This window comes from Uloborus diversus, chromosome 4 (assembly GCF_026930045.1).
Source record: "Uloborus diversus isolate 005 chromosome 4, Udiv.v.3.1, whole genome shotgun sequence".
Taxonomy (NCBI): Eukaryota; Metazoa; Arthropoda; class Arachnida; order Araneae; family Uloboridae; genus Uloborus; species Uloborus diversus.
Window position 1 is genome coordinate 68,037,285 of NC_072734.1, and position 20,891 is coordinate 68,058,175.

Here is a 20,891-nt window from a genome sequence, read left to right on the forward strand (position 1 = left end):
TCATTATAAGCAAGTTCAACTGTATTTAAAAAGAATGTAAAGCAAATATTATGTGAGAAAATAATGTAGAAAGAGAAATTGGTGGCAAATCTATATATATATATAAATGGATGTATGTTATTTGTGGGTATGTTCCTTATACAAATCCAGTTTTTGTCGGATTTCTTCCAAATTTGGCACAAAGGTAAATTGTTGCTCAGGAATTCATATAGGCGGGTTTTTGGAATTTTAAAAACACCCAAAGAGGTCTAATTTCAAATTTTGAGTCATAAAATTGCTCTTTTCAGCACGAACTAATTTTTGTATAGTTATAAATTTAGTCTAAATGAAAAGCCCGTAAAAAAACTGCCCTAAATGAAGTTTCTTCAAAGATTGACTTTAATCGTTAAATTTGTGAACCTTGGTTCAAAGCAAATGAAAACAGTTATCAACATATAACCACCGGTATATGTTGGTTATATATATAAGGAGCTATTTTAAATGCAACCAACACTAAACGTATCCTAAACGATGGTTGTCAATGCCGTTTAGCGATGAGCGTTGAAGCATGTTTGGCGAGAAAGCCGTAGATATAATAAATGATGCTGTACATCGTTTCTTAAACTGCGCCCAACGAGGCCCCAGGGGTCCATTGATGCTACTCATGGTGCTACTTAATTTGAATGCTACCGTTTAATTATAAGTTTTAAGTATTGTTTAATTATAAAATCCGCAACAGTAAGGCTTCGTGTAATTTTTGATCAGTGTTTATCCCGTTAATAGAAGGAAAATACAATCATAAGTAAGTAATAGTATTGCATTCAATATTGACGTACAATCTTCGACTGTTTCAACATTAGACTACTTTTATTAAAATCACATCTATTTCATCCTTGCAACAGAAATTTTATTTAATGTTCTATGATCCTTATCAAATTAATTTGCAATTTGTAAACTTTCTTTATACTATTGCTTTATTTACGTCAAATCTTTAAGTAATTCGATTCAACTATATCGGTATTTGTGAACCTTGATTCAAAACAAATGAAAATGGCTAACGACATATAACCACCAGGAGATATTTTAAATGCAATCAACACAAAAAGTATCCTCAACAATGGCTGTTAATGTCGATTAGCGACAAACGTATAGCATGTTTGGCAAGAAACCGAACGAAAAAGAAATGCTGTCTTTCAGTAGTTCTTAAAATGCACCCTGCTAAAACACAGGGATGCATTGAAATCACCATCGGTGTTTCTTCTTCAATCTGCTTGCGCATTTCGCTAATAAGTTTTCAAGTAATAATACCGTAAGAGTAAACGAAATTTTGATCTGAACAGCACAGAAAACAACAAAATGAGATAGGTATTATCGAAGTACAATCTTCAAGTTTACAATTAGAATACTAAATTTATATTGAAACGACATCACTGTATCGGAAATATAATTTAGGATGTATTATCCTTAAACAAATCAATATGTATATGTTATTTATACTATTCCATGATTTACCTAATTCAGTTGACCTAAGTTTCACAGAAATCGCTCCACGTTATCAGAGACCAGGGGTAAAAATACTAATATGGCTAATGAATTGCAAAATAATGATTTTTGTGCATAGTAGCGCAGATTTAATTTATCTTTCAAGGGCGAGGGGGATAGTCATGGGGTTCATTACATGTACATAAACTATCATACTAGGATTGCAAATGTGTGGTAGAGTAAAAGACTGTGCACCTTTAGACTCGAAACCACATGAACATTTAATGCGGCGGAATTCATAGTTTTAGAAGGGTAAAAGTTTAAAGTTTTAAAAATGTAAAGAAATATTAATTTACATTTAAACTTTTAAAATGCATAAAATGTCTCCATTTTTTACGTAAACAAATTTCTTAATCATTTAAAATTTTATATTACTTTAACGCTCGAAGCAATAGTACACCTGAAGCATCTTCGCTGACTAGCAATAATTTTAAACCAGTTAGCGGATATGAGGAAACTTTTGACACGAAAAGATTGCTACTGAAATGGGCATGATGAAATATTACGCCACATTATAAAGTTTTTTCGTTTTAGTCTTCATCGTGAAATTAGTTGAGCAAAGCTCCATTTCCAGTTGCAAGACTCTCAGTTCGATAACTTTTATTGTAAACAATCGAAAAATATTACTGTTTGTAACTTTCACTAAGTAATTCAACCGTCACTGAAAAAATGCTGTAAGATAAAAATGGATACGTATCAGTGTTATAGAAGCAACTCTGTTCACAGTGGAGGAATAAGGTGAAACAATTTGTATCTCACGTATAACCACTAATCGCAATACATCATTCTTTAAACTTCAAGAAATTAAAATCTCTAGTAAGACTTAAGTTCTGTATAACGATCAATAAGTCAGAAGGGCAGGCGATCAAGTACTTTAAATGCATGTGAAAATTACCTTTTTCCCATATAGATAGCTTTATGTTGCATGCTTAAGGTTGGGTTCACTCAAAAATGTATTTCATTTTGCTGCTGGAACGGGGACTGAGAATTGTATTTAAGAGCAAGATTTGAGTTAAATTTACAAATTAAAATTTTTTGAATAATTTAACTTTTTAGTGTTTGGATTACGTTTCTAAACGTGGAAATACATTCCCTTCGTTTTGAAGCTGCGGATATGGGGAACAGAATGTGCAACAAGCTTTTGTAAAACATAAACAAAAAAATGTCTATAATACAGTTGTCAGTAGAAACAAGACAGTTTTTTTCTTTCTTTTAATTTCATGGCTTACAAATAAAAAAAAAAAGAAAAGAAATGATGCAGATAGTGACCAAAATGTGTACGCCTATTTCTTTATAAGGCAGTTCAATTGAGGGGTTTTATATAGTTTGTTCCATAAGTTCGTGTTCACGTACTCCATTTTTAATGCTTAATGTAACTTAAAATAATAACTGTAACTATATCTATGGTAACTATTATTCAGTGGAACCATTCCTACCCCTCATTACGACTGTGCCTATGTAAATTAAAATTTCGATATTCTCAAAGGAATACTTTAGAGCAGCAAACTTAAATAAGTGCTCTTACTACCTGCATCAGTATGAGTTATCATGTACAACATTTAAGGCAAAAAATGTGAGGTTTTAAAAATTGGAAATAAAATTTTAATCAAGACAAATTTTGAATCGTTGCAAGACACCAATATTAATGTCTAACTCATTTTCGCCTACGAAAATAGAAATTTGACATAAATATAAGAAAATAAAATGTAGTTTACGTACGTCTTTTTATGCAACTTACACTTATCCAATTTTACTACATGGCATGCTACTAAATCTACACGGAAAGAGCAAACAGACACATTTTGTGAAATTATTTATACTAAGTGACAGTTTTCTACGGAATGTGCTTGCATACCTGAACACTTACAAAAACTTATAAAATGAGTCTACCTAACACGTGAAACCGTGAAAGTAAAAACACCGCCAGAAAATCCGTGAAACGGAACGTTAACGACTATTAATAACAATGACCGGATTCCTTATTTTCTGTACAGTGGACTATCTGTTTAGCTTTTGGGCAATTGAGGATGATTTTTATATCTGAAAATATTGTAACGGTGTCATATTTTGCATATATTTATAACTGATAAAAGCCATTGAATTTTACTCACGACTCTTTCTAGGAAGGCATTCCATGATTTTTTTTTCCAGAATAAAATGTATGTGAAGAGTACTACAACAGGGGCGTAGCTAAGGGGGGGGGTTTTGGGGACAAAACCCCCCCCGAAACGTTAGTCTCAAAAAAAAAAGAGAAAAAGAAGAGAGAAGAGAAAGAAAAAAAAAGAAAAGGAAAAAATTCCAAGCGATTATATATATATATATATATATATATATATATATATATATATATATATATATATATATATATATATATATATATATATGTAAAAGAAGTAACCCCCCCCGAAAGTCGGGTCTAGCTACGCCACTGTACTACAACATGCTTGAAGTATACAAAACCTTCAAAAACAGCACAACGGGTTTTTGTATTCAAAGCACCACGTAAAAGGTTGTCCCACAAGATATGCAAAACAATCATTTGTCTCTGCATTAAGACAATGGATGTACCGTCCGTCTGTTTCAACCGCAGACAACGTGCCAGTGGACACGACAGAACCAAAGAACATTGTTGACATAACCTCAATAACATGCCTCATGCTTTTTCGTTTTTACTTGATGCTATTTTTTGTGCAAATGCTCAACTTTCTGTGCTATTTACAGTCTTGAAAATTTGAGCCTAGAGTGGTGTGAACGCAGGTTTTTACTGTCATTTAGATAGAATTCCTCCATTTAATTATCTAAAAGATATGTTGCATTGAGAAGCACCCGGGCAACGCCGGGTATTAAGCTAGTGTGGTTTATAAATACTGGTTATGTGTTATGAAGTTTTATTGCATTGTGAAAAAAAGGAACACGAATTCAACCGGAAAATAACGACTTTTATTAAAAAGCGATCTTTATTTCTGTTAACCTTGGCCATGCAACTTAACAAGTAAATTAATAAAGAAATAAGTATATCGTAACACAAATCATAACTTCTTATAACAATAGTACTGAACACATAACAAGTTCATCAGCCATTTCTGAGAAAACAACAGTACATGAGATTTAACAAACTCATTGTTATATGAACAAAATAAAGCATGGTATGCTTTTAATTCCACAAAACATAGTAAAAAAGGGGAAAAACATGTAACAAATATGGCAAATCACAAAATAACACTGTGATGCACAGAAGTTGACACTTCTTGAACCGGGCAGCTCTCAGTTTTAAATCATGACGTTACAATGGCACGGGATATCCAAGGTTTCAGCTGTTAAGTTTTGAAAATGTAGATGCTTCACACATCCATAGTGAACAAGACTTCTTCATGGTTTTCTGAAAGAATGGAAATATTCATTAAGGATGATAATGAATGTTAATACATAATGAAACACATAATATACATAATGAAACATACATGTGAAATGCTAAATACATAAAACATATTTTAAAACCATATAATTGATAAAATATATTATTTTATAACACAAAAGGGCAGAAATCCCCAACTGTTTTTACTTTCTTTTACAAAAAAGGAAGTATTGTATTCACGAAAAAAATTTCCCCCAAAAATCATTTCCATTTTGCTCACCCCTGAATGAATGTTGAGTTTTTTTTTTCAATCCGACCACACACGGATAAGTGCCTAAGAACGTATAGACCCTCGAATTTTCCATTTTGACAATTCCTGAGTTAATTACAATGAGTTTTCTTGTGACGTCCGTATGTATGTCGCATAACTCAAGAACGGTATGTCTTAGAAAGTTGAAATTTGGTACGTAGACTCCTAGTGGGGACTAGTTGTGCACCTCCCCTTTTGGTTGCATTTGGATGTTTCTAAAAGGGTTTTTTGCATCTTTATAGGGGGAATTTTTGTTAATTTCGATGCAAACTCAAGTGGTGTTATAATTTGGCGACATATCACCAGTCTTTTGGTCGGCAGGGTTTGTTGCCAACTTGATGACAAATTAGGTGATTTTTAAAAAAAATTTAAATCTGGTTTCAATTTGGCCACTGTTGGTGATATTTAGAGAGTTAACTATTGACTCACATTAAAATTGCCAATAATGGAGAAATAACATTAAATTGGTGTAAAAGGAAGTCATGTGATGCATACATCAGCTCGTTTACTCGAGGGCAACACCTCATACTAAAATTTTTAGCTGAAGCTTTTTTCTGAGGTACATTGCTTATAGCCAAGCGTGTTAAAGTGGCCTGCGTCAATGTTACCTTCATATAGTGACACAGAAATCAAACAGAAGATTTCAATCAAATATTCCTAAGCAACATCTTTCAATGATCCGACAGATGTTGCTTAGGAATATTTGAGCTAACACTTTCATGTAAGAATTAAAATAAAAAAAAGTTTCAAAATTGAAAAATATTTCATATATATATATATATATATAGCAAAGCTTTAGTCCTCTAAATTTACCAAATAAATGTGACATAATTGCATTAATTGTTTTTTTTAAAAGTAATTTAAAATAGTTAAATTAAAAAAAAAAATTTAGAATCCAAAATATAACGGTTGAATAAATTTACATTAAGAGAGTTAAAAAATCCAAGTTATTTGAGAATATTTTAATTACAGGTCATTTGGAAAAAAGACCTATAAACAATACTTTAATGTATATTTAATTTTTTACTTCTTTAACTTTTGAAGACAGAATTATACATTTTAAACCAAGCACATATGATGTAAATTTGAAATAGCAAAGATTGCTTTGAACATTAAGTTTAGTATTTGAAATTGCATCATAAATAGTACATTTGATTGGAATTTCATCAGAGATTAAAAACTTTTTAAATGATATAAAATTAAAAAATATGTGAAAAAACTTATGAACTTTTGAAATGATAAATGGTTAGCACTTCACCTTAATATTAGGGGTGAAATGATTTAATGAAAGATTTAATTCCACATTTTTATTTTACTTTTTAGAATTTAAGATATATTTTATTCCTGAATTGTCTGACTATGTTTTGTCAATTTAAAAAAAGAGAATATTTTCTCCTATTATTTCTGCTCATTTGGAATGCATACATTATTATTATTTGACCATAATTCATAAATTATCAGATTTTTTGCGATGGCTGCATTTTCAACCATCTCAACTGCCAAAACAAAACAATGCTTTAATTTTTTTTTTTTGCTGAAGCATTTCACAAGATTTTAAAAAACTTCTATCAAAAATGGTGATGAGAGGTCCAATATCAAGTTGCTCTGTTGTGTCTCAAATGATATTTTCAGTGTAAATGCGTTACGGCTCTCCAATAAGCTTATTAGATTGGGTTCGCCTTCTACTGCCATACAGTAATTACTTTTATTCTTTCAATGTAGCGTATTTGCTACATTTAGTTTTCAAATCCATGGTTTTCCATGACTTCTGCTTACAACTTTTCATGAGTCATGGCACGTAACTTTTTCAGAAAACACAAACATTTTTCACAACATCGTCTAAGTGTATTATGAAAATAAAATTGAAACCACCCGAGCAAAGCTTTGCAAATCTTTCAAAAAAATGCAAATTAAAGCAAAATATAATGACTTGAGTTATTATTATAACTAGAAAATAATTAATGCAACAATGACTAGTGATACGCAGATGAAATATAAATAGTGAAATATTCAATTTAATATTTGTTTCAAAGAAAATGCATCGATAAATCCAAAAAAATTGCCAGTTACAACAAATCATACAATTTTTTTCCATAGTTCTACAAGTATAAGCAATTTCTTTTTTTTTTCCAAAAAAAGGCCTAATATGATACACAATATTCTTTCATCACTAAGAATATTGAATGAGAGCTTAAAACTTAAAATAATTTAAAGTGAAATAGTTCATTTTGTTTACTTATTCAATCATTTATTAATTCACTTACGTATATTCATTTAATGCTTAATTTATTTATTCTTTCATTTAATAATTCACATATTAAACATGATTCATTCTTTCACTTATATTTTCTTATTCATTCACTACTTTATTAATGCATTTAATTTTCTCATACATTGATTTTATTCATTTATTGCTTCATTACCTATTATTTTCATTCTTTTATTTGCTCATAATATTTTCAATCACTAAATTACTCAAAAATATTTTTATTTTTTTCATAGATCTCACTAGAAAAATATTTTATTCTTCACTTTGTCTCAGTAAACAACAGAAAAAAGGTGAAAAATCTTCACTTTTTTTTTAAAGGTACAAATTTACTGGCAAAATATTCAAATGGTAGTTGAAGGCAAGTTTTATAACAAAATGCATTGTTCTTTGAGTGGCTCAATTTTCAAAACAAATTTCCAATTTGCTAATTTTGAAAAGTTATTCTTATCTTAGTTAACTTAGCATGATCTTTAGTAAATAGCAATAAAGGGACAGTACAGGGTAACACTTTATGAAGCTATGTCTAGTCTAGAGCAACAACATGAAAAAGTGGACAAAACCACTTTTTTTCCCCATTGCTACTCTTAAACGCATTGAAGTTATCTTTCTGTTGCAGATTGTAGTTTAAAATAAACTATTTTTTTTATCAAAAAGTAAAAACATTAGCAATAGCTATAAATATCTCTAGTTAACTAGGCATTAATTTACCTTGCTTTCCTTCACCTTCAACAATAGCACCATTTTCCTTTGGTTTGTTTTGATTAGGACTAGTGATTCCCGGAATATTCGGCAAATTCTTTGGTGGGGTTCGAGCAATTGGAGAATTCCGCATTTGCATTAAAAAGGATCTATCATATATGATACGAGTGCCTATTAAAGATAAATTGATCATAAATGTTACAGCAAAAGAACAAATAATTTTTAAGTACCGTATATACTCGCGTATAGGTCGATCTCGCGTATAAGTCGACCCCCCCTTTTTCAGAGAAAAAATCCAGAAAAATCTAAAACCCGCGTATAAGTCGACCCCCATACTTTCCAAAAACATCGCGAATTATTTTCAAAGAAATTTCAAAATAATGAACACATTTATTTACAAATAAAATAGGAATTAAATAGGAAAACATTTCTAAAAGCCTTCAAACTCGGATTCCGAGTCGGACGCAAAAAAAAGTTCATTAAAGTCCGCTTCCGTCATCACCGCGTCATCCTATACATCGGCGGCTGCAGAATCGTCAATGATATCAAAGGATGCGTTCGACGAACCTCACCGGTCACCGGTAAGTAACCAGTTACTAACCGCGGCGTTCTAACCGGTCGCTCCCGGTCGTGCTCGTCGAACGCACTCTCAGTCTGAATGGCGTGACTGTTGACGATAAATATTTTAATACGTTTCACGATATTTGTTAATTGCTGATTTGATCCTTAATAAAGAGGAATAAAATTATCTTTACTTATGTGTATTATTTAGGTTTTTTAGTTATTATTTTTGAATAAGTTTACTTTTTCACACTAGCAACTTATCAGCGACTACCTGTAACCGCACATCGGCATTTCTCGTAGCTTCCCAGCTCTCGTTGATCGGAAAATTTTTTTCGGAAAATTTGACCCGCGTATAAGTCGACCCCCCTTCCTTTGATCTCATTTTTTGGACAAAATTTCTCGACTTATACGCGAGTATATACGGTAATGCAATAAATGAATGAATCATTAATATGACAAAAATCAGGTTTAAAAAAAAAAAAAAGCTTTTTTTATCAAGATAGGGAGGGAAGAGGATATTGATTATGAATAAGATGGAATAACAATTCTTCTCAGAATAAAAAAGATTGATTATCCATACTGAAAGAGCTAAAATGATCAAATGTAAAAGAAATATTTTAGAATGATCATGTAAGCAGTCTTGCATAACATAGACGAACGCGCGAACGAACGTTCACAGAAAATTTTTGGCTCTGTAGAATTTTTTTTTCAACTGCTAATGTTATTATTATTTTTTTTTAAAGGGAATGTCAAAAATAATCCCAGTTTATTTCTATTAAATCCTTTCTCCAAAAGCTTTTCGAAAAACATGTGTGAAAAAAAATGATGGTTTTGGCAAATTTCTTCAGTTGATGGAAAATAAGCACAAAATATATTGAAAAAAAAAAATGAAGTACTTTTTTTTTGTCTCTTTCATATTTGAATATAAATTTAATTCTTTATTCAAGTGTGAGTTAGGCAAAAAAATTATTTGCAGAAAATTTTCCAGTTAGGATTTATGTTCGCAGAAAGCTTTTCATTTTATCTAAGTCTGCATGTAAAATGTAAGTAAAAGTTCTTTTTGAATAAAAGATTAATCTTTCAAAAAAGACAAGAATGTTTTCATAATGCCGGCAAAGGAAGGAGTTTTTATTCATTTCTTGCAGATTAAGAAAAGTAACTTTTTCTAGTAGTATTAATTATAAATTCCTAATCTCAAATTCAACATTTTGAAGCAGTCTAAGATTATATCATTTAATATCAGTCTTGACTAAAAGACTACTTTTGAAATAAAATTGAGGCAGTGAGAAGCAAAGGGATGTAAGTGAAAAAATTAAAATTTGGAGATAACTAGTACATGTAGTAGATGAACCACTCCACTGTCTTGGTGCAAGAGATAGTAGTACTCAGGGAAAATTTATAGCTGAAGTAAACAAAGAGGGTTGCTGTTTGGTGCCACTTTCATGAATTACTCATTGGATTGCCGATCCTTTGCAGGAACATTTCAATTATCTGATCGGAAATCAGACAATAGTATCGCCAAATCTCACATTGCTTTGTTTACTTCCACTAGCAGTTCTCGCTGAATTCACTTTAGTAGGGTAGCTCTGGTAGATGATGTTGAAGGTGGGAAAACTTCTGGTAGAGGATGTCCTCGATTTTCAAAAAAATTCAGGATGTAAGAGTAGTGCTTTGATAAGAAAAATATGTTTTAATGTTCTCAAATATGCCGGTCAATCAGGGTTGGCAAAAACCCGGGTTTTTTTTAAAAAAGCCTACGAACCCAGGGTTTTTTTTAAATAAAACCCAATAAAACCCAACTAAAGTTGGGTTTTTTAAAAGAAATGTGGGTTTTTTAATCTTTTTTTAGGGAAAATGTGGGGAACTTGTATCATATTGCAGCATAAGTATGGACAAAGCTCAAAAATTGTCTTGAGGTAAAAAAAGCTGGAAAACTAGTTAAAATTCAGCGTTTTCTGAAGAAAAGTATAAAAGACAACGAAACCCAAGAATAGTGAAGTTTCAGATTTTTTAGTTTCCATGATTACCAACAGTTAAGGCAAAGTTACTTCTCAAGTCTATTGTTCGGTTTTAATTACTTTTTTTTTTTTTTTGCATTTTACTTTATTGTATTTCATTTTGTTATGCAAAACTACTGTAGAACCTCAAGTAGTTTAAATCTATTTTTACTGAATTCCAGCTTAATCGAGACATTTCTTTGAATTTAATGTTGCCTGTTTTTCGATTTCTGTGTACACTGTACAGAGTAAGACAAATTAAACTTTTTTCGTTAGATAATGAAAATACTGTACATCCTATTCTGTTTTCTGTCCGACCGTTTGAAAAACCTGTTAATTTCTAAAAAATATACCTTATTTTTTCGAAATTTGTGACGTGTTGGTTTGCAGAAAATAATTCACATGAAAGCCTTTTAGCTAGAGTAGTTTCCTCTGTACAATCTACAAATATTGAGAAAATCAGACGTGACAGGACTTAGTCAAGATAATTTGAGTTATTGAGACCAGTTAAAGAAAAAAGTTCAATATATTTATTAAAATCTTTGAAGTATTTTTTTAATGCCCTTAAGAGTTAAGAAATACTTTTAAAGTTCAAAATTCATTTTTTATGTCCATTGTTTCTGGTGAAGAACAAATAAAAAAGTTTAAATTATAAAAGTATTTAAATTAATTAATTTTTTTAAAATTTCTCAGAAAATTTAAAAAAACCCAAAAGTGGGCTAAATAATGGGTTTTTTTAAATGGGTTTTTTCAAAAAAACCCATTGGGTCCAACCCAATTGGGTCCAATCCGACCAACCCTGCGGTCAATACAGTTGGTTAATAGCTCATTTTAAAGAGAATTGCATGAGCTTTAACTTGACATGCAACTTGCATATTTTTCTTGAATTTTTAAGTTTTTTTCAAATTTAAATTTTTTAAAAGTGAGTGCCTTTTAAAAATTTTGAAAAAAATATATGTTTTTTAATATGTTTTAGGTAATGCATACTAAAAATTTCAGAGTGGGGACATAATGAGATCAGCAGTTATAGCAAATAACGCTTAACTAAGCAATTTCCAATTTAGTAACATTTTACTTAAAAATCATGATTTAAATTAAAATGTAATTAAAAATTGAAAATAAAATGCATTAAGAACATCTAAGGACAGCAGATCATGCAGCAGGGCAATTCCATGATAAGGTCAACCAGATGATCAAATTTTCAAAATTAAAATTTGTAAACAAATGAGGCGTCATTTTAAAGGTAAAGAGTTGTATATTTTGAAATGCCTGTCTAAAATTTGATCACTTCAGTTATAAATAAGTTACAGCAGGTTAAACCAAGGTCAACATCTTGAGTATTTTCAAACCATATTTGAAGACTCTTGAAGAAATTCTGTTTTTTCCAAAAAATACATGCTAATATTATGAATTGAGATGAATAACCATTTAAAGATACAGAGTGTTGCTGGTGATGTTGCAAAAATGTGTCAAAATATAATTCATTTTGATTTGTAAAAGAATTCCTCTGGGGTACATTAAGTGTTTTACGTCCGACACCAAAATGGGCAGTTAATTATGCTGAGCCAATAAATTTAAAGCTACATACATGTATTTTTGGGTACAAAGTAAGAATTTCAATCTCTTTGATGTAACCTATTTTCATTTTGTAAAAGTTAAAGTGAAACATGCATAAAAAACAACTTAGTGAATTTATTGTATATATATATACATTTAGGGTTGATAGGGGTAAGTAGGACCCTTTTGAGAAAAGGTGTGTTGAATGAATGTGATACAGTTGATTAAGATCAATTTTGGCAAATTTGCTAAAACTATAAGTGTAAAAAGAAATTAGAAACACTAAATGACTGCGTCTATGTAAAGTTGGCTAAGGAAGAACCATTATCAACATTCAACCCATATAAATCTTGATGGTTTTCTTTCATGTAAGTTTCACAAATAACTAATCACCAGCTTTTGTAGCTGAACTATCAATTCCTACTAAGTCATCATAGTTGTCTTGTATTTCACTAATACTTCATCAAAGTTGCTTTTGATTTTCAAATTCTCACTGTTGGGGGGGGGGGAGACTACTTACCCCATAGTGTGGGGACGTCTTATAGCAAAATTTTACGTGGTAAGTGGGGCCCCTCCTCTAAAACAGTTTTTAATAATATTTTACTTAAAAATTCTGACTGCAGTATGCACTTTAAGTTAAACTGCATATGAATGTTTAATGATCATAAAAAAATAAATGCTAACCGGGAAACACTTCTTTAAAAAATGCTGCTTAAACTCGCCAAAAAATATTGTTCAGATTTTTTTTTTTTGACTAAGTTCTCTGACCTAGAAAAAAATTCCACTTAACCCAAATATATGCAAAACTAATCACTATGATGAACCATGACATGATCAATGTAAAAAAGTATAAAAACCATATGGATATTTCAGTTTTTGGGGGGGTGATCCACTTACACCAGTGTCCCACTTCCCCCAATCAACCCTACTTTTGAATTTACTTGGTAAATTTTGTTTCAGTATATGTAACCTATAATTTACATATTTATAACTGTAATCATTGTTATGTATTTACACTTAAGAGCAATAGTTTACATCCAATATGAACAATTTACGTCCGACACCGAAAATTTACGTCCGACACCAAGCTAAAAATATTTTTTTAAATAATTTTATTCTTTATAATATCATTTGAAAACTGTGAAATATGCTTCAATCATAAGTGTACTTTAGAATTAAGCTGTTTTTAAAATTAAAATGTAAGCCAATTCACAGACTTTTAGTAATTTTTAAGTGAACCATCAATTTTACTATTTGTGTGTTTACCTCCGACACCAACTCTTTAAATTTTTTTAAATTATACTTTAGGGATCTATTTTGAAAAACTAACATTTTTTTAATTCAGTGGGATGTAGTAAGTATCTTGTAAATAAATTTGATCATTTTGGAACAGTTTATATTTGGTAAATGGAATTAAAACTGAGAAATTTTTCTTCATTTTTTTACGTCCGACACCATGGAATTGCCCAGCAGCTTGTTTAGACAAGTGTGAAAACAAACAAAAGCAGTTTTTGCTAAATATTATTCCTTTTCACAACACACAAAAGAGATAAGCAAACATGATGATGCTGATGATTTGGACTTGAATGATATAGTTGGTTTCGTACCATGTTGTATGAAATAATGAATGGTAGCTAGGTTGTGTTTTAGGCATTGAAAATGAGGAGGTTTTATACAACCTCATGGACCTTCCCCCCCCCCCTACTTCCTCTCTCTCTCTTTTAAGTATCCGTATATTCCTGATGTATTGATAGTAAATAAAACTGAAGTACAAACCAAAGTTGACCCTAGAACATAAACTGGAAGGGTTTATAATCTCACAGAATCGGAAAGTACAAAGGCGAGTAAAAAGCTACTTTACAAATTGAGGAGATGAAAGAATTTTCTGCACAATGGTATTTTCAGGGTTGGCTTTCTGCCGGCAGAAACTAGTTTTTGCCGTGCCAGTGGCAGAAACTGGTTATAACCGGTAAAAACCGGCAAAAACTTAAAAATGTCTTTTAATAACTCAAGCAATTAGTAAATGATATTTGTTTAAGTAAACTAAAAATTAAACATCATTTCATCATTTAAAAAATAAAACCCCATGCTAGTGCCCTTGATTTAGTTCAGAAAGAGAACTTTCCAATTGCAGAGGCTCGTACTATTTGGATTAATTTAACAAAGGATAAAAAATCATACAGGGCTGCTTAGGAAAGAGGAGTGACATACAGAATTAAACAGGCATTACTGATTGTAATTTGCTCACTTATATGCTTCCTCTAAATTGTTTGTGATTGAAATTATCATGTCATGTCCTTCAAGAAGAAAGTGCCAGAATTTTACTTGCCTAAATTTTGTACCTAATGTCACAGCTTTGCAAAACAAATTGGCCCCATTTCTCAAAACTTATTTTTCCAGTCAAATTTTTACCACAACCCCAGTTACTACATGGTAGACCAGTTATACAATAGATGAAAGTTTCATGAACATTGCTTGCTCCTTGATGCATTGTCTGCTAGCTCTTCTGTTTTAAGAATATTCTAAAATTTCTTATTTGTGCGTAGTAAATTGAGAACCTGTTTAGATTTTTGAAACCACCTTTTTTAAGAGGCAATTGCAGGGTCCAAACAATGTAACATTTGATTTTGAATTGTGATAATTTTGTAATAAAATTACAGTACTTTGGTTAACAATTAATTATTTTTTCCATGCATTTTCTGTTGCATATCAAGAATTACTTTTTCATTTTGTGAGTTTTTGCCAGTTTCTCTCGCAAAGTGGTTTTTGCCATGCCGTTTTTAACTGGTTTCTACCAGTGGTTTTAACCACCTCGGCAGAAACTTGCCAACCCTATGTACTATCGAATTCTTTGCATTTATACTTTTCAAAATTAGTCCCTCTTGAAGTTTCTGTGCTAATCCTGTTTACTGAACTTCAAAAGAATCAAGACAACCAAAATGTAATATATTTTTGAAATTTAAAGGTTAACTAACTGAACTATTTATAGCTTTACTGCAAAATTTTTATAATACAGTGAAACCTGTGTAAGTTGACCACTTGCGGTGCAGTACTTTGGTGGTCAACTTAGACAGGTGGTCAACTTATAAAGGGGTTAATGTTTTTTTCTTTTTTTTTTTTTTTTTTGTCATTTCTTGCACCATGTATTCAATTTTTGACAAATTGACACTTACTATCTCCGTTCAACTCACATTCATTGTTTAACATTACTTTGAAACAATAATTTAAAATGTTATTCAAATATTTTTAGAGGTTATTTTCTCAGAATGACGTATAATGTGTCATGTAAATTTAAAATTTCAGTAAATTGATCAAAAAAAATCATTGTTTATAAAAAGTTATTTGATATTAATAGTTCCAAAAAATTCATAGCTAATCAAAAATAACAATTTTTTTGTTTTTTTTTTTCTCATATACATTTAATACATTTATAACCATGATGATCTACTTTTCAAAAAAATAACTCCTCATTGAAGTTTGGCGCACTTATTAGACACTAGTTTTGGAAATTCCATATGTGTCAGCTAATTTTCTCTGGGTTTCTCCCTTTTCAATTAATTTTAATACTTCATACTTTTTATCAATCTCACGTTCAACTAACTTTCTTTTTGAAGCCATTTTATGTAAAACTATAACAGAAAGAGCAACAAGGTGATGAACTCTCCTAGTTCAATATGGCAGTTGAAAATGTACCATTTCTTTATCCCTTGCACTAGAAATACTGCAATGCAAGTAACTTTTACTCTAGCACAATTCCAGTGTTACCACAAAACATTGCAAGTGGAAATAAATACTTTGTACTTTTCTACTGACACATGTTTTCATTGAACAGAGAGTACAAAAGGTAATCTCAAATAGAACAACAAAAGAAAAACAAGTTTGGAGAATAAAAGGGTTCTTAGTAGTTTTCCAATGTGGTTAAACTTATAAGGAGGTTTAGTTATGTTGCTGTTTTATTTAGTTGGTAAAATGCTGGTCTGGCACCAAAAATATTCCTGGAAAGCTATAAAAAAATAATAAAATAATTTGCTAAATTAATTTTTAAAAAATAAACCAAGTGGTCAACTTACAAAGGGTTTTTTACAGTACTCCAAACCAAATTTGGGGTACATTAGTGGTCAAGTTAGACAGGTGGTCAAGATAGAAAGGTGGTCAAGTTACAGAGGTTCTCCTTCATTATACAAGATAGGACTAATTCCGTTCCTGACAAAAGCGGTCAACATAGACAGGTGGTCAACTTACAAAGGTGGTCAACTTTACAGGTTTTACTGTATTATTAAAATTAATTAAAACATGTATATCTTGAAAGAAATTTTAATTGTTAAAAATAGTTTTGTGCATGAAAAAAAGTATTATCTATTGTTTTTTTTTAATTTTAAAAGAAAATGCTAAATAGCACTCATTGCATTATTTGCTATATAATGGCTGATTCCATCATGTCCCTACTGTGAAATTTTTTGGATGTATTAACTAAAAAGCATATTAAAAAACATATATTTTTTTCAAAATTAAAAAAAAACATTAAATTTTAAAAAATTTAAATTTTAAAAAATTTAAATTTTAAAATTAAAATTAAAAAAAATTAAAAATTTAAGAACCATATGCAAGTTGCATGTCAAATTAAAGCTTATGCAATTCTCTTTACAATGAGCTATTAACCAACTGTACCGACTTTATACAACTAAAAGTGTAGCATTTTTAAGCACAACAGATGAGTAAAAAAACATTTTTACAGATTAGAAAAATTAATAACTTATTAACCAAAAGAGAGATTTTTTAAAAAAAGTAGATCTGAATTTAGAATGTCGCGTGAGCAGTATAATCCCTGAAAATTATAAAAATCTGAGATGGTCGATTTTAAAATTATTTTCTTTTGGTTGATTTGACATGAATATATATATATATATATATATATATATATATATATATATATATATATATATATATATATATATATATATATATATATATAAATATATTGATATATTTATTTTAGGGCAGATATTTTTGTTTGAAATTTTAAAACTGATCATTCTGCAAAGTCCAAAGGACGCATTTTGAATTTCTGTTGGTTTAAAAAAAGCATGAAAGCTGGAGTTGAAAAGGAAAGAAAATAAACATAAAGTAAATGAACAACTTTTCAGATCAAAAATTTATTAGGCCTCTTGCATGGGATTTTTCCATTTTTTCAATTGCGAGCTTGGTAAAACATCATTTTCTAGAGTGAGTTTATTGAAAATGGTTTGAAATAGCGATTAATATTTTTGCTTTTATTTAGGTACTAGGTCTCAACTAGTTTAATACAAAAAAAAAACATATAATATTGTGTTACTACTTTAAAATTATTACTTAAAATTAGGCTTTTCACAAAATTTCATGGTAAAAACAGAAGTTCTTTCCTTACTTTTAAGCATAGAAGTTGGTGCACCAAATAAGTGGGGGGGGGGGGGGGCGCGTCAAAAGAAGTGTATGATGGGGTTAAAGGGCGTGGCTCATGATTTTTCTTTTTTTTTTTTTGTAAAACTGGGCTGTACAGGGTTCATACTCTATTTGGATGAAAAAATTCCATGACTTTTCCAAGACTTTTTCATGACTTCAATGAAAATTTTCATGACCTCGATACACGAAGAGAATAGCACTATTTAATCTCAAACTTGGTAATATTTGGAAATGAGCATTAGCAAAACGTCTATATGAATGCCACAGCCTCATTGAAGCACTTACTTGTAATGAAAAAAATATAAGTGCACACTTAAAAAACTAAACTATTCTTATTTCTCTTCATCATTTTAATTTAAGTAAAGTAAAAATGCAGTGAAGCGAATATGATGATGCTTAAATGTCTGATATTTTTTTTAAAAACAGGCAGAATGATATTGAATGGGACAAAGGTTGAATGAGTCATCACTAAGTTTCAATAAATTTGCTTCAAAAGTTACTTTTTGGTGTCAACAGTGCCTTTAATCATCCACGTAACTTGACAGTATTTTGGTTCTTTAAAGTAAAGCCACATAATTTAGTTCTTTATGTTTCTAAACCAGATCTTTTTTGAAAAAATCATTCAGTTATGAATCAATCTTCTGATTCAAAAGTATATTTGTTTTGTTTACAAATTTGCATATTTTCAAATGCATATAAATTAATAGGTTCAGAAATTCCAGAACACGTTTAATTCCTGACATTGAACGTAGCAGTGGGTCGCATGGATTAGTTTTGTGTGCCGTATGTTGGGCACTACTGTTTTAGAGCATTAGAATTCCTCTTTTTCTGTATTCTATCGCCTGAATAAAATCTTTATTTTCTAAAACATTCAACAAATTAAGATAAACTCTGATTGATTTAATAATAAAGTCCTTACGAATGATGGAATTAAACTTGCAAGCAATTGAATTGCTTTTTTTTTTTTTGAGTGGACGTGGCAAAAATAAGAACGTGAAATTTTGCTACTACAGACTATGAAACGTAAGAAGCGTTGAAAATAACAGAAAATTCAAAATAAGTGATGTCCAGGCAGTAAAATCACATCTCAAAAAATGACAAGCGGCTGCGACAGAAGTGGATGCAATGAGATTTCGAAATTCAGATTTGATTTTGGGATCGTGCAATTTTCCACTTTTAATAGCTTTTATGTGCTATACTGTTAAATCACTCAAGATTTCTAATGCTTCTTTAGCTACTGTTCCTTTCTCTTTGTCCAGGAGATTTTTCCATGACTTGAAATAAATTTCCATGACTTTCAATGAAAATTTCAATTTTCCATGACTTTTCCAGGTCTGAAATTCTGTTATTTTTTTTCCATGACTTTCCAGGATTTCCATGACCCGTACGAACCCTGGCTGTATTAAAGGCTTTTAACACTGCTGATGCTATGACCTCCAAAAAATGTTGAATATGACCTCAAAAACCGGGATAGATATCCATTATTGACTTTGCCCTTTTTAACTATTTGGCTGGAAAATTACTAAAAAGAAGCCTCAGCAACAGTTCGTAAAGCTGAGAGTCCTATGTATGAACAATAATCTTTCGTGAAACAGCTGATAACAAGTGATGTTTCAAGCCAAGTCTTATAAAGTTTTAAACAAAAATGTTTTGTGGAACAAAATTCTTAACTGATAGTATATACAGCAAGCTATGCTTCTAGAAAAATTATAATTTTATAATTAATTTAAGTACAGGGTTGGTACGTTTTTTACCGTCCTTTCCAAAATCATCAGAAAGTGTCCAAAACTACATTTCTAAAAAAACTATTTTGTGAGAAAGTATCAAAACAGAGTTTTGTTTTATATTTAATATTTATTGTATGTGAATATTCAAGAAAAAAAAATATATATAACTTATTTGTACAGCTAAATCTCATCCTGTTATATAGAAGTTGAATTCTTCAATTAAAATTTCAATTTGTATGTATGAGTTTTTTTTTTTTTCTTCTTCATAATAACAACCAAATTTTTTGACATTTTTGCATGGGTGCAAATGAAAGTTTTCAAAATATAGTGCAACAGTTCACTTAAATGAAATAAATGACAATTTTTTTTATAATTACAAAATGTATTAGATTAAAAATATGAATTAAAAAAAGAAAGTGCACAAATTTTAAAATATAAGTGCATATATTTAACCACCAATTATTTACTCTTTAATCGAAATTTAAAAAAGATTTTTAGTTTTCATCATGTAAACTTATATGCAAAAACCATTAAAAAAATTAAGCTTTTTCTTTTTGCACTTTAATAGGTAACATTCCTTTGAGTTATAAATGGAACTGATAATAGTTGTCTTGATAGTGTTGTGAATTTCCTTTCATAATTCTACCAACTTACATAATGAAGTTTTTATGAAACTAGCAATTTTTTTTAAGGAAAATATTTTTTAAATGAACTTGAACATTTCAGAGAAAAATATTATCAAATACTGATGAATTAATTACATTACAGCCCTTTAGCTTTAGCATAGTTTTGGACGATAAAAACCACTTGTCCTGTTCTAAACCAGTTTTGGACAGTCCTAAACCCATCCCTGATTGAAGAGTAATTCTGTTTGCTACTTTGTAAATTAAAAAAAAAAAAAAAAAAAACTCGTAAATTATGTTACAACAAATTTTTTACATGTTTTATTTTTTTGTCACTAACTGAATAACTTTTTAAACAGCATATGGTTTGCAAAACACTGGTAGTTAAACTTGATTACAATTTCCATAAACCAAAAAAAATTCGTTTCTATTCCCTGTAGTTAAGTAGAATTTTAGCATTAAAATATCAAAAGAACACGAACAGCATTGCACATCTGCTGGGGAACACGATACTGGATTAAATAGACATCGACATGAAATGCAATTTTATTTTGCACACTTAACATTTTTATTGAGTAAATTTAAAACTGAAATGAAATCATTGTTGTAATTAATTTTACAACAATTGAAAATAAGCGAATCGTAATTTCTTGCCAGAAGGATTAATTTAGTGCAAGGGATTTAAATCCCCGCTAAATGGGCGTGTTTCACATTTAAATCGCACGATTTAACAATAATGCGAGAAAAATACAAAGGAAACAGCACAGAATAAATTTCAGTTTCGTAATTAGAGAATCCTTTCTGCAACTTTACAAATGCTTATCATTATG

General features: G+C 30.1%; 1 protein-coding gene across 1 annotated transcript in view; it reads left to right on the forward strand.

Moving 5' to 3' along the window:
* The first annotated feature begins 10,572 nt into the window (after positions 1-10,572).
* LOC129220619 (ankyrin repeat domain-containing protein 17-like) overlaps positions 10,573-20,891 on the forward strand; it is a 195,540-nt gene continuing 185,221 nt past the window's right edge. The window contains 1 exon segment of the mRNA XM_054855048.1: positions 10,573-10,634. Within this exon segment, the coding sequence (XP_054711023.1) occupies positions 10,573-10,634 (62 nt within the window).